This window comes from Propithecus coquereli, unplaced genomic scaffold, assembly GCF_000956105.1.
Source record: "Propithecus coquereli isolate 6110/MARCELLA unplaced genomic scaffold, Pcoq_1.0 Scaffold673, whole genome shotgun sequence".
Lineage (NCBI taxonomy): Eukaryota > Metazoa > Chordata > Mammalia > Primates > Indriidae > Propithecus > Propithecus coquereli.
The window spans coordinates 266,165-278,635 of NW_012152763.1; the positions used below are offsets into that span (position 1 = coordinate 266,165).

The 12,471-nt window shown below is 55.9% G+C and overlaps 3 protein-coding genes across 7 annotated transcripts in view; 2 read left to right on the forward strand and 1 right to left on the reverse strand.

Annotated features, from left to right (window-relative positions):
• The window catches only part of CALY (calcyon neuron-specific vesicular protein), a 4,500-nt gene extending 4,330 nt beyond the window's left edge, over window positions 1-170 (forward strand). The window contains exon 5 of the mRNA XM_012660687.1: window positions 148-170. The gene's annotated coding sequence lies outside the window, so the exon portion shown is untranslated. The remainder of the gene's footprint in view (window positions 1-147) is intronic.
• A 3,347-nt stretch (window positions 171-3,517) lies between these two features.
• Window positions 3,518-7,516, reverse strand: ZNF511 (zinc finger protein 511). 2 transcript variants are annotated; one of them, XM_012660693.1, is made up of 6 exons: window positions 7,325-7,516; window positions 7,081-7,154; window positions 6,641-6,842; window positions 6,373-6,497; window positions 5,207-5,356; window positions 3,518-4,428 (listed from the first exon to the last, which is right to left on the reverse strand). In XM_012660693.1, the coding sequence occupies exons 1-6, from the start codon at window positions 7,475-7,477 to the stop codon at window positions 4,350-4,352; spliced, it is 783 nt and encodes a 260-aa protein (XP_012516147.1). In that variant the 5' UTR covers window positions 7,478-7,516; the 3' UTR covers window positions 3,518-4,349. The 2 variants fall into 2 exon arrangements, with proteins under 2 accessions (XP_012516147.1, XP_012516146.1); XM_012660692.1 differs by having other exon boundaries at window positions 6,641-6,731; window positions 7,325-7,502.
• A 50-nt stretch (window positions 7,517-7,566) lies between these two features.
• The window catches only part of TUBGCP2 (tubulin, gamma complex associated protein 2), a 22,400-nt gene continuing 17,495 nt past the window's right edge, over window positions 7,567-12,471 (forward strand). The window contains exons 1-5 of one of the 4 annotated variants that reach the window (XM_012660688.1): window positions 7,583-7,606; window positions 9,022-9,098; window positions 9,403-9,501; window positions 11,334-11,428; window positions 11,915-12,136. In XM_012660688.1, coding sequence (XP_012516142.1) covers window positions 11,987-12,136 — 150 coding nt within the window. In that variant the 5' untranslated portion in view covers window positions 7,583-7,606; window positions 9,022-9,098; window positions 9,403-9,501; window positions 11,334-11,428; window positions 11,915-11,986. Of the gene's footprint in view, window positions 7,607-9,021; window positions 9,099-9,402; window positions 9,502-11,333; window positions 11,429-11,914; window positions 12,137-12,471 lie in introns of all 4 variants that reach the window. The other 3 variants (XM_012660689.1, XM_012660690.1, XM_012660691.1) reach the window with 3 other exon arrangements.

Sequence of the window (12,471 nt, forward strand, 5' to 3'; positions counted from 1 at the left end):
GGGGCGCCAGGGCCGGGGAGCGGACAGGGGTGCAGGGCGCCGGATCCGCGGGGCGGCCTCGCAGTTCTCCCCACGCAGGTGGGCTCCTGGGGGGTCCGGGACGCCAGGCCCTGCCTCGCGGGCTCTGAGCCCCAGCTTTCTTCGCAGCGATCTCCCGCGGCTCCCGTGACCAGCGCGTGGCCCGACGCTCTCGCACCCCGTGTTCGCGCCCCTGCCCCCGGCACCCTCGCTGAAGCCCCCGCCCCCGGCGGGTCTCTGGCTCCTTCGCTTTTCTCTGAGTAAAGATTCACATCCACCTGAGTCTGCCTTTCTCCCGCGCGTCCTCTGCTCGGCTGGCCTTTGTCGCCGGCCCCGCGCGTCCCCCGTGCTCCGCCGCCGCCGCGACCCCGACAGCCCGGCGCGCGGCGCCCCGGGGAGCCGTGGCTCACACAGGCGAGTCCACGCGCGCCCTGCGTGGACAGGGTTGGTCCTGGTCCAGCTGCCCAGGTCTGCCGCAGGGCATCGAGCTCCCGTCCTCGGGCGACCTGACCCCTGCCTGGCGCCGTCCGCTGCGTCCGCCGGTGCCGGGCCTGGTCCCGCCTCCGCCGTCTGCCCCGGGCGCCTGTGGGCGGCTTGACCCGGGTTCTGGCAGCGCCCAGAGGTGCCGCGCGCAGGCGTGGAGGTTCAAATGAAGAATTAGGGGATAACGGCGGGCATCCGAGTGGGGAGCGGGAGGTGGGGGGCGTGAGGTCTGGCCCCTGGGGGCTGTGAGGCCCAAACACTGTCCCATCTCGCTGGAGCTAGACCGAGACAGACATTGGGTCTGAAGGGCCCAGGGGCGCCCGGCTGCCCGTCCCCACCCTGGCCACTGCCTGCTCGGATTCACCTGCCGCCTGCGCCGCCCGGGCCAGCCCAGCTGTCCCCCACCCCCACCCGAGCTCTAGCCCTCCTCTGATCCCTTGCATCTTGGACTCGACACCCTACCAGATGGGAGGTGGGTTTAGGCCTTGGGACTAACGGCGTAGAGGGGTGAGGGGGCACTGACAGAGCCTGGGCTGGGAGGGGCCGCACTGTACAGTGGAGGGTGATGGGCCCCCAACACCGAGGGCGGGGCACACCTACAGGCAGACCAGCGCCCCTTGAGGACCCCAGCAGGAAGCCGGGTAACTGGGAAGAGAGCCCAGGGTGGTCTGTAGTATCTGGGGAGCTGTCCAGGGCTGGTGTCAGGGGACACCGGTGGGGACACAGGGCTGGGTGTTCAGACCAAGGACAGGCAGGACTCTGGGCTGTCATCCCCAGCCTGGTGGCAAGGTGGGTGTCTAGGCAGCCCCTGCCTCAGTGGGACTGGCCTGCCTTGGCACAGTAAGTAGGTGGTGCCCAGGAAGCCCCTTAGCTGGGTGGGCCAGTGAGGTCCTGGGCAAACTGGAGACCCGTGGGTGGGCAGGGGGTGAGGAGGCTGGGCCACGTGCACCGTGCCCTTTCCTGCCGGCTCCCGGAGGCGTTGCACCAGACAGACGGGCGCATGCTGGACTAGGCTGGCTCTGATGGCCATTGAGGGAGGGTCCGACAGGCCTGGTGGTCAGTGGGGTGTGCGGGGGCAGGGAGAGTCTGCACAGCTGATGTTTAAATTAAAATACTTTTACTCTCTATTTTATTTTGTAACTTTTTGTTTTGAAATAATTTGAGATTTGGAGAAAAATTATGCAAACATAAAGAACTCCCATGTACCCTTCACTGACATTCCCCAGTGGTTGCTGCTTAGTCATTTAGTGTTGCTGTGAAGGAACACCTGAGGCCGGGTAGCTTACAACGAAAAGTGGCCTATTTGGCTCATGGTTCTGCAGGCTGTAGAAGCAGCGTGGTGACAACGTCTGCATCTCGTGAGGGCCTCCGGGAGCTTCCACTCACGGCGAAGGTGAAGGGGAGCTGGCACGTGGCGACCACGCAGCGAGAGAGGGGGCAGGAGAGTGGGGAGGCACCAGGCTCTGTTTAACAACAGCTCTCCCGGGAACTAGCAGAGCGAGAACTCTCCCACTACCCCCACCAGGGCGGGCACAATCTGTGCACGAGGGATCCGTGACCCAAACGCCTCCCACCAGGCTCACCCCTGTGAATCCAAAATAAGTGACTGAGGCAAAGATCTTGTCAATGAACCAAGATCTGTAAGTGTTTTTCCAAAGGAGAATTTGGAAGTTTCAGCATTGAAAGGCATATAGAAGGGCGGGGGGTAGTGAGACGAAATGGTTACATTCTTGCGAGGAAAGAAAAAGAGAAAATAATTGAACAAAGAATAGATGAGAATTTATGAAATAATTAGTAAGATGATAGATCTAAATCCAACCATATCGATAAATCCATCAAATATAAACGATCTCAACACCCCAATTAGGAGGCAGAGACAATCGGGTTGGGTAAAGGAGCAGGACCCACCTACACACAGCCCACAAGAAACACCCTGTAAATATACAGACACAGATAGGTTAAAAGTGAAGGGACGGGGGGAAAGTGCTTCGCTAACTCTAGTCAAAAGCTAGAGCCAGGCGTGGTCTGTAGTCCCTTGGCCACTTGGGAGGCTGAGACAGGAGGATCGCTGGAGCCCAAAATGAGGCTGAGTGACAGTGATCGCACCACTGCACTTCAGCCTGGGCAACAGAGCAAGACCCTCTTTCTAAAAAAGAAAGCAAAAACCTAGAGTCTCTATATTAATATCAGACAAAGTTGATTTTAGAGTCAAGACATTATAGAAATAAAAAATATTGATAAAAGAGTCAATTTGTCAAGAGGATATAACAATTTAAAACATTTGTGGACCTAATAAGACAGCTTCCCAAAATACATGAAGCAAAAACTGATATAATCACAAAGAGAAATAGACAAACCCACAATTACATCAAAGGTTTCAATAATCCTCTCGCAGTAACTGCCGGAACAAGGAGGAGGAACACAGTGCACAAGCGCATCGCCAACCGCCGTGACCAAACGGTGCTGTCGACTGCTCCAGCCAGCGGCAGTCCGCCGTCTCCCAAGGACACGCGACGTTCACCAAGACCAACCACGTTCTGGCCGTTAACACACGTCTCAACAACTTTACAGGACTCAGACAAAGTGTGTTCTCTGACCACAATGAAGTACATTGAAAACCAACACGGAAACACCCCTGGAAAATCCCCCAAATTTGGAAACGAAGTAGCACACTTCTAAGTAACCCCTGGGTCAAAGACGAAATCAAAAGGAAAATTAGTCTTTGGAACTGAGTCAAAATGAAAACATACCAAAATTTGCGGGTTGCCACTAAAGCAGCCTAGAGCTAGGTTTATAGCACCAAATGCTCTATTGAAAACAAGAAAGGTTAAAAACCGATGACTCCAGCTTGCCGGCTAAGGAACCAAGAAAAGAAGAGCAAACAGAACCCAAACTAAGTAGACGGCAGGACAGGAAAAGCACAGAGGAGCGCGGAAGCGGGAGGGCAATGTGGCTGAGGGAAGGGCAGGCTGCCACCTGCACGCACGGCCCCCATAGCCCCCACAGCCCCCAGACCCCCCAGGCCCCAGCCACCCAGGTGCTGACGCCAGGGGCTCTGCCAGGTGTTCTCAGTTCCTGGGTGCTCTGCGGGGCAATCCTGCCCTGAGGCCCACGGGCCTAACTCCTGTCCCCCCTGGGGGTGGCCGGGCTCCTCCAGTCTCCAAGCCCATCCTGTGCTCACTGTTGTCATCTCTCAAGGGGTATTGTCCCCGTCCCCATGTCCCCATTCCACCTGTTTTTCAAGCATCTCCAAAAAAGTTGTTAATCCTCAAGTGAAATGTTTACAATTCAGTAATCCCCAAAACAACGTCCTATAAATATCTGTGGAACTTCATGCTATTCTCAGGCCCTCACCTGTGACCACACACAGAGCCCTTGTCTCTCTCAGGTGAGGCACAGTGGGCTCTGGCTGGCCCACTGCTGTCCAGCCACACCGGAGCTCAGAGCCTGATGTCTCTGCAGGAGGTCTGGGCCAGAGCCCCAAGCCCGCTGGACACGGGACATTCTGCCCAGCTCTGCCCACAAGGGGGCATGAGAGAGCAGGGAGGTTGCTAATTGCCTGGCAGCCAGCTGGGGAGCTCAGGTTCCCAGGAGCCCAGGAGGGCAGGGCGGAATCACCCACCCCTCCTTCTGCCCCGGTCGGGGTGGAGTTCAGGCCTGAGCCCCTGTGGGTACGCACAGGAGGAGAAGCAGGAGGATGGGAATTGGTGTCCAAGCCCCAGACATTCATCCCCCCAGAAAGTAAATCAGCCTGCTTGCCGGAGCGTCGGACAAAGGCCCACTTGTGACATGGGCCTCCTGCTTCTGGGTCCGCTCAGATGCCTGGTTCCTTCTCTCGTCTGCGTCCGTCAGCGGTGTTTGTTTCTTTTCTTGGTGCTCTTAAATCCTCGAGAGGCACCCTGCCCAAAACAGATGGTAGAAGGTATCCTGGAATAGAAAAAGGGCTCGTGTCAAATGACTGTTTTCCTTGCCAACAAATAGCCCAACTCACAACAGCAGTCGTGCGTGTTTCCTTCTCACTCCAGAGTGTCCCCCCTCTGTGGCTTTCAGGACGTGCAGGCTGCCCTCCTGGGCCCTGGGCAGCTCCGTTTCTGCGCCCATCTCAGACCTGCTTCCTGTGGGAGCTTCTCCCGGCCACTGGTGCTCGCTCACTCGCTTGCTCGGAAGCACTCAGCTGGGAGGGCCGGCTCCTGCCAGGCTCTCTGGGGCTCAGGCTTCCTGCAACGAACCGACCAACCGTCCCACCAAAACCCTACCTGCCCCTGGCTCCCAGGACTCACAGGTCAAAGTCCAGGTAGCCCCGAGGCACACACAAGTTCATCTTCCTGTCTTTGGATTCTTTGGCATTTTTTTCCCCACTTGTTCAACATTTCTCCCAAATTAGATTTGAACAGGCGGTAACCCAATCAGAGCAGAGTCAATGCTGGGAAGCTCCTGGGCTGTAACTGCAGCAATCGAGAGCTCTTCCCATCCCAGGGAGGACAACGATGAAGGGGGTGCTTAGCATTCCTGGGCTTCAGGGGCTCAGTGTGCCAGGGGAACTGAGTCACTCTAGAGAACCCAGACACTGAGGTTCTTGTCTCTGCAGCAGCCGGTGTCCCTACCCAGTGCTACTTCTCCCAGAACACTGGCCCAGACTCAAACCAGAATTTTCACCATCAAGCGCATGTTTAGACCCTCCTTCAGCAAGACGCCGGGTACTGACCTCTGGCTGTAGGTCCACCTCCCACCCGCAGGTGCTGGGGAGGGGGCTGCGGGTTCAGAGCAGACTTCCATGGCCTCCCCTTCTGACTGCTCCCTGTCGTCCCCGAGGGCTTTGATGGCCGTGTGCCGGCTGGCCCCCGGTGTGGCCGGGCTGCGGAGGACACAGCAGTGAGTACCAGCCTCACCTGGCTCCTGCCACATGGTTTTTCCCAGAAACAAAATTGCAAGGAAGAGACCTTCTTGCAAACGTATTTTCTTACTATTTCGGCATAATCTAACTTTATAACGTAGTTTTCAAGCTACTAGGAAAAAGGGCATGATTACAGAAAATTCATTGTTTATACAACAAATCCCATATTTTATAAATCTAAGTATAACAATTACACTCTGCCGTTTGAAAATCTTAATTTTATGGTGCCATGGAGTAAATGCCTGCCAAGGTTGCCACGTGTCTTTCATGAGTGTGAGAAATTTACTGAAATTAACCAGGAACTGTAAAATAGTCTCTTAACACCGATGTCTCAATCCAGGATTGTAAGGGTTTCTCTTTAAAATGATCCCTCAGAAAGGAGAGAATTACTTTATGCTTAAGTCCTTATAAAGTCTCTCCCATTACAGTGGGTTCTCCCAATAACTTTAAGCAGCAAAGTATTACTGGATAAAATTTAGCCTGAAAAGAGCTGAATCAATGCATTGTTTAGATGGTTATGAAAGTTCACCTAAAAGAATCAGCTATAAAAAGAGACAAGCACAGCACGATTTAAAGAATTATTCCTGGTGGTATTTCCCACAGTGTGCTCTAAACAGTACCGCGTTCATAGATGGAGGGCTTTGTCGTCCAGCTCCTACGTGTACACCAGCAGGACAAGCGACAAACCAAAGGGCCCACGGCTGGCAGGGACACACCAGCCAGTCCCTCCGTACGGAGCCCAATGCAGAGCCTGGAAAGCCAGGCGCCCTTCCCGGCCGCCACAGTGGTGGCTGCGGGCAGCACCGCCCGCTCCTCGTGCACCCTGCTCTGGTGGAGGATGCCCTGCGGTCAGGGTCTCAGCCACGTTAAGTGAGACACAGAGGCTGACTGTCGCATCTGAGTCCTCAGAGCCCACACATTCGAGTCTGTCCAAGGCTTTTCTAGGATCAAGGGCTGTGGTGCTGAGGCTTACCTACCCGCTGCCTTTCTGTGGCTTATCAAACCGGAAATCCGCGGGGTACAGGTGAAGCCTCACCAGGTGGTCCTTCCGGGCCTTGCTGGTCTTGAACTTCTCCGTGCAGCCTTCCACCAAGCACTGGTACTGAAACGGAGATGGCCTCACCTCCACCAGCCCCACCACGACCCCCACGGCCCCCCAGCACGCCCTGGACAGAGAGCTGCGGTGGCGCTCTGACCCCTGCCCCTGCTGGACAGGACGGTGGTGGGCATGGAAACCTCACTCACCATGTCCTGCCGCTCAGACAGGATCTGGAAGAGTGAGTCGTGCCACTCCAGGATGTGGGCATCGAGCAGGTGTCCGGAGGGGAAGGCCCGTCTGCAAAAGGAGCAGACGTTTCTGTGCAGCGTGTGGTAGTGGTGCTCGTAGTCCTCCAGGGCGTCGAACACCTGGCAGCAGCCTGCCATCTGACAGGTAAACTCGGGCACCCTGCAGAGGAGGCTCGTCTCACACGGGGCCAGCGCTGGCGCGGCCACTTGGTCTCCCTTCAAGAGAAGTCCCCTAAAGCTCCGATGCTTCTCTTGCCAGCCCACAGCCTCTTTTCAGGAACTTCTCACAACAGCCTAAGCAGGGAGCAGTGGGGTGGGCGGAGGGTGGCAGGGCAAAGCGCTCCCACCTGCAGGGTCAGAGGAGGTGTCGCCCCAGGACCAGCCCCTCCATCGCTCACCTGGGCCTGTCGGGCGCCTCAGCCACCTGCGAGAGCACGTCCTGGAGGTAGAGATGACGCTGCACGTCCCCGTCCTGCAGGAGAAGTGCGCTGTGGGCGGGGCCCGACGCCTCGCGCCCCCGCCCCTGCTTTAGGCCCCGCCCCTGCTTTAGGCCCCGCCCCCTGCGGGCTCCGGCGCCGCTCCAGGTCTTAGGCCCCGCTTCAGGCCCCACCCGACGCCTGCCGTCCCCCGTCACCCACGCACCTCGAAAAACTCGTGCTCCCGCGGGAAGCGTACCAAGCGCGCGGCGAAGCGGAAGGGTGCAGCCCCGGCCGCGGGGTCCCGCTCCACGGGCAGCGGCTCGGCCGCCCCAGGTGCCCCCGCCAGGCGGGTGCGCAGCGCTGAGGGCAGTTGCATCTTCCCGGGCGCCGGCGGACGCACCCTGCCGGCCACCGTCCGCGAACTGGGGGCGGGGCCGGACGTGACGTCACGAGGCACTTCCGCCGCTGTCGGGGCTGCGCCTAGGGCTCTGCTGTGGGGCTTACGGTGAGTTCCCGCTGGGCCGGGCTGCGGGGCGGCGGCTCCGGGCGGGACGGGCGCGGCTTTCCCCGCGCGCTTCCTCAGGCCGCGCAGCGCCCCCGGCTCCGCCGCTGGCTCTGGCCCGACGCCTTTCGGTCCCTGCTCCTCGCGGTCCCCGAGACCCCGACACCCTATTCGCGTGGAGCAGAGCCGTGGCGGGTGCGGAGCGGGCGTCCGAGTCGTCCCTAGGTGCCTCTCCCCAGCCGGTCTGCGTCCTGCAGCGGAGGTTCTCGCCCACTCCGCTCCCGCCTCCTCCCTTCCCGCGCTTTCCACCCCCTTTCCCGTTCTCTACAGCCCCTTTCCCAGGTCTCTCTCTCCTCCTCCTCCCCGGCCCTCTCTCCCCCACCTGCTGGACTGCAGCAGTCTCTGGTTCATTCAAACCAGTCACTACCTGGAGCCAAAGTGGCTTTCGGGAAATATGCGTTTTATTGTAGCTCTTTGTCTAAAGCCCTTGGGTGATTTCCCTTTACCTTAGTCCAAAGGCCCTTTCCTGGCCTGCCAGGGTTTGGTCTGCCGTTCCAATCCCCTCATCCCATCAGCTCCCGTGAAGTGCAGGACCCTGTGCTAGGTGCTCAGGGCGCATGGGTGAAGAAATGAGAGGAGGTCCCTGCCAACGTGGAGCCTACAGCAGGAGAGACAACGTTTGCCTGAAGAGTTAGCTAATTAAGGTTGGGCATGATGGCTCCTGCCTATATATAATCCCAGCACTTTGGGAGGCCAGGGCGGGAGGATTGTTTGAGGCCAGAAGTTGAAGACCAGATTGGGCAACATAGTGAGACCCTGTCTCTACAAAAAGTAAAAGTTAGCCGGCACGGTGGCGCGTGTCTATAGTCCCAGCTACTCGTGAGGCTGAGACAGGAGGGTCAGTTGAGCCCAGGAGTTTGAGGGTGCAGTGAGCTATGATCACGCCACTGCACTCCCGCCTGGGAAACAGAGCGAGACCCTGTCTTAACACAAAAAGAGTTACCTAATTAAAATGGTGGTTGCGAAGGGAATCACAGTACCCTTGAGATCTACCGCAGAGGATGGACATGTGTGGCTTACAGAAGCTCTAGCTTTCCACTGCTCTCCCAAAGTATTTTATTATTTAGCAGGACTTACACACACGTGCACATCAGAGAAAAGGGGGCACTGTTTCTTTAAGAGATTAAAACAAAATAAAACCTTTTTGTTATTTCATCTTAGAAATGAAGGTTTGTGGCTACATTGCCAACTGGTCATTTTTAGGCATAAGAAGAGCTTCTGTACAGATTCAGACTTTTTCATCTCTCACGCAGTCACGTGCCACAGAAGGGTGTTTCCGTCAACCGTAGACCTCATATAGGACGGTAGTCCCCTAAGCCTGTAATGCCGTGTTTTTCCTGTACCTCTTCTATGTTTAGATGTGTTGGATACACAGATACTTACCACTGTGTCACGGTTGGCTGCAGTATTCATTACAGTGACATGCTGCATACAGGTTTGTAGCCCGGGAGCCACAGGCTGTGCCGTGTAGCCTGGGTGTGTGCGGGAGGCTACCCCGTGTAGGTTTGTGTAAGTGCACTCTGTGATATTTGCACACAATCGCCTAACAGCACAGGCCTCAGAATGTATCCCCATCATTAAGAAGCACATGAATGTACTTTTCTTTGTAAAAGTATTTGGGCCGTTGACATTTTTCACAAATTGTACAGTGTTTTTTACTCTGGCCTATACAGTTAGCTTTGAACTCTCAACGGGCTCTTTTTCACTTCCTTCTGTTTTAATCAACTGCTGTTCATCAGGAGCGTGTGCCCAGCTCACTCATGGTGGAAAGGGACGTCCATGCCATTGCTTCCTTGTCACTAGTCCCTGCAGTAGCTCATACTCAGTGTGAGGAAGAGGTAAGTCCTGCGCAGTCAGACATTGGGTTTGTCCATTTGTGGTGACTAATAGAAATGAGAGCTCAGGAGCATCCAAAAGATCAAGTGAGCTGTTACAGGTAAACGTTCTTCACAGTTGTGTTCTCCAGTGGGCACAGTGTTGGCATTTTTGGCGGGACAGGTCTGTTGACGTTTGGCATCCCTGGCCCTTGCCCACTAAATACCATGTGCACCTTTCATGTGACAACCCAAAGTTGCCCCAGTACGTTTCCAGAGGTCCCCTGGGGAAGTACTCGTGCAGGGGAGAGCTGCTTCCTGTAAGCACCGTCCCCACGTTCTCACGCAGGCTCTTGTAGGATTAACACTTATAATGTGGTGATGTCTGTGCTTCTGTTTTTACCACAAACGTGAAGTTTCCAGAAGGTAGTTTTAAATTCATATTAACTTAGATGCTCTTTCTTCAGAAGTAGATCTCTGCCCGCTTGAGTCTGTTGGGGGTGCTTTATCTCTTTGGCAAATGATCTTGCCATCTGGCAGGACCCCAGCAGTGCCCAGTCCTCAGTTACAGGATGATCCACAGTCTTTGGGAAGCTGGTGGAATGCAAGTAAAACCGACGGCCCTTGGGTTCGAAGAGGCCACCAGTCGGAAAGTTTCGTGTTGTCTTTTCTGTTTTGTGAGGAGTTAGCAGTGCCTCATTCAGGGCTACCTGTGACTACTCGGAAGGTGACTGGTAGTTCAGGATTCTGTCGGTGATTTGGATCCAACGTTCCTTTTGTAAAACTAACTGTTTCCCAGATAAGTGCGTTAGCACTTCCAGGTGGGTGGCGTTAGGTAGTCACAGCGGCAACACCTGTCCTCCCCTCCTAGTAACAGTTGTGCGAGAATGTACTACCTGAGAGCCCTTTGGTGCTGTGAAGAGCGACTCTAGGAGGATCTGTTACGCTGCCTTTGCAGAGGAAGCTTAGAGAGGACGAGTCCCTTGTCCAGGGTCCCCAGCCCAGAAGCAGCCACATCAGAGTCCATCTGCCTGGGACGCCACAGCCTGTGTCCTGCTGGTCTTGCACTCGTGGCTGTAGTTACCGTGAGCACGTCCTGATTCAAAAGCACGTGCACTAGCGACTTCTGCACGCCTGCTTGTCATTCTGCTTTCGTTTCTGGAGGTGGCCTTCCCTGACTGGCATTGATGTGCACATACTGCGAAACCGTTTTCTGTCACACAAGATGAGAGTCTTGCTCTCTCACTGTAGAGTTCCGGGTTAATACTCACTAGTAAATTAGCATATTATGGGAATGCCTGCCGAGGCTTCTGTACTTGATGTTTTGTTTAACTCACGGCTTGTCCTCACTGGAGAGGTTAGCGCGGTAGTTGTCAACCTTTCTTGGGTCACAAAGCCTTTGAGAATTTGTTGAAAGACCATCTCAGAAAATTCACAGATGATTTTGCGTATGATTTCCAAGGGTTCGTCTGCTATTCCTGGATCACAAATGAAAAACCCTTGTGTAGGTAAATTGTAGTGTTTATGCAAAGCCTGTCGAGTTTGCTTGTGTTTATTCTTGAACCTGTGGCAAGTTGTCCATGTGCATTCGTATCAACGTCCTTGTATCAGCACTCTTGACGACAATGGCTGACAACCAGTTATTAGTGGGAGAGTGGAAGTCCCCACGCTGCCTGCTGCTGCCCGCTGGGAATGTCTTTCATGGATTTGATTCTGGGTGCTGGGTGTCTAATCGCAAGACCCTGGGGCAGCTGGTCTGCAGGGCCAGGAGCTGGAAGGCAGCCCTGTGCACCTCAAATGTGTAGGGAACATACGTTGGTCTTTCAGAAGAAATCTTACCAAAAGTATCTTGCTAGGTAACCAAGCTTGGGCAGGACGAGGAGGTGTCCCAGGTACCAGAGTGCAGAGAAGACACAGAGCTGGAGGCGTGAGTGTGGCTGCAGCTGGACAGGTCAGGATCGAGAGCTGTGGGTGGGACTGTCTGTGCGAGGACAGGGTGATGGCCTAGGCCTGTGCAGAGCTTCTGGTGCAGATCCTGGACCCCCCCCCAAGGGGGTCGTGTCTGCACAGCTGGGACCAGAAAGCTGGGTCCAGCAGGTGAGGGGAGCAGCAGAGCGGTGCCCTGCTGGCCCTGGGCCCTGTGTGGGAGTCACAGGGAAAAAGGAGAGCCAGGGCCTCCAGACCCACGTCCACGCTGCCCACAGGGTGGCTGCTCCCGAGCTGTGGCGTGAGCCTGGGAGCTGGACTAGGCGGGGGATGAACTCTGGGATGACAGCAAAGCCCCCGAGGGCCCCACAGTGAGGGAGAGGATGGCTGGGAAGAGGCTGTTGTGTTGGGGGGAGGGGACCCAGGCTGGGCCAGGGCAAGGCAATGATTTGGTTTGTCAAAGGCCTGGCCTTGGCCAAGTTTGATTGTTTAAAAAATGTTTTATTTATAGGATTTCAATTTTATAAACAGCTTTCCTCTTGAGGAGATCACATCGTGATGTTGGTGTCTTAGAGCTAAAACGATGAGTGAATTTCGGATTCACCACGATGTCAACGAGTTGCTCAGCTTGCTGCGTGTCCATGGAGGGGATGGGGCCGAGGTCTACATCGACCTGTTGCAGAAGAACAGGACCCCGTATGTCACAACCACCGTCTCTGCTCACAGTGCCAAGGTGAGCACCTGCCCTGGTGGCCTCAGCAGGGCCAGCGATGACGGCAGACGGATGGCACTTATCAAAAGTTCTTCATGGAAGTGTGTGCTCAGCTGTGATTCTCAGGGAGGTGGTGGTGGAGGTGGAGGTGGTGGAGGAGATGGTGGTGGAGGTGGAGGTGGTGGTAGAGGTGGAGGTGGAGGTGGAGGTGGAGGTGGTGGAGGTGGAGGTGGAGGTGGAGGTGGTGGAGGTGGAGGTGGAGGTGGAGGTGGTGGTGACGATTGAGGTGGTGGTAGTAATGGAGGTGGTGGTGGTGGTGGTTGTTATGATGGTGGAGATGGAGGCAGTGGTAGAAG

Excerpts from the sequence above, each read along its gene's own strand:
- ZNF511 (XM_012660693.1), bottom strand. The coding sequence starts at position 7,477 with ATGCAACTGCCCTCAGCGCTGCGCACCCGCCTGGCGGGGGCACCTGGG. Across the intron at positions 5,357-6,372 it reads AAGCCACAGAAAGGCAGCGG|CCCGGCCACACCGGGGGCCA; the intron begins GTAGGTAAGCCT and ends TGTCCTCCGCAG. Across the intron at positions 4,429-5,206 it reads AGGTGGACCTACAGCCAGAG|GATACCTTCTACCATCTGTT; the intron begins GTCAGTACCCGG and ends TTTCTATTCCAG.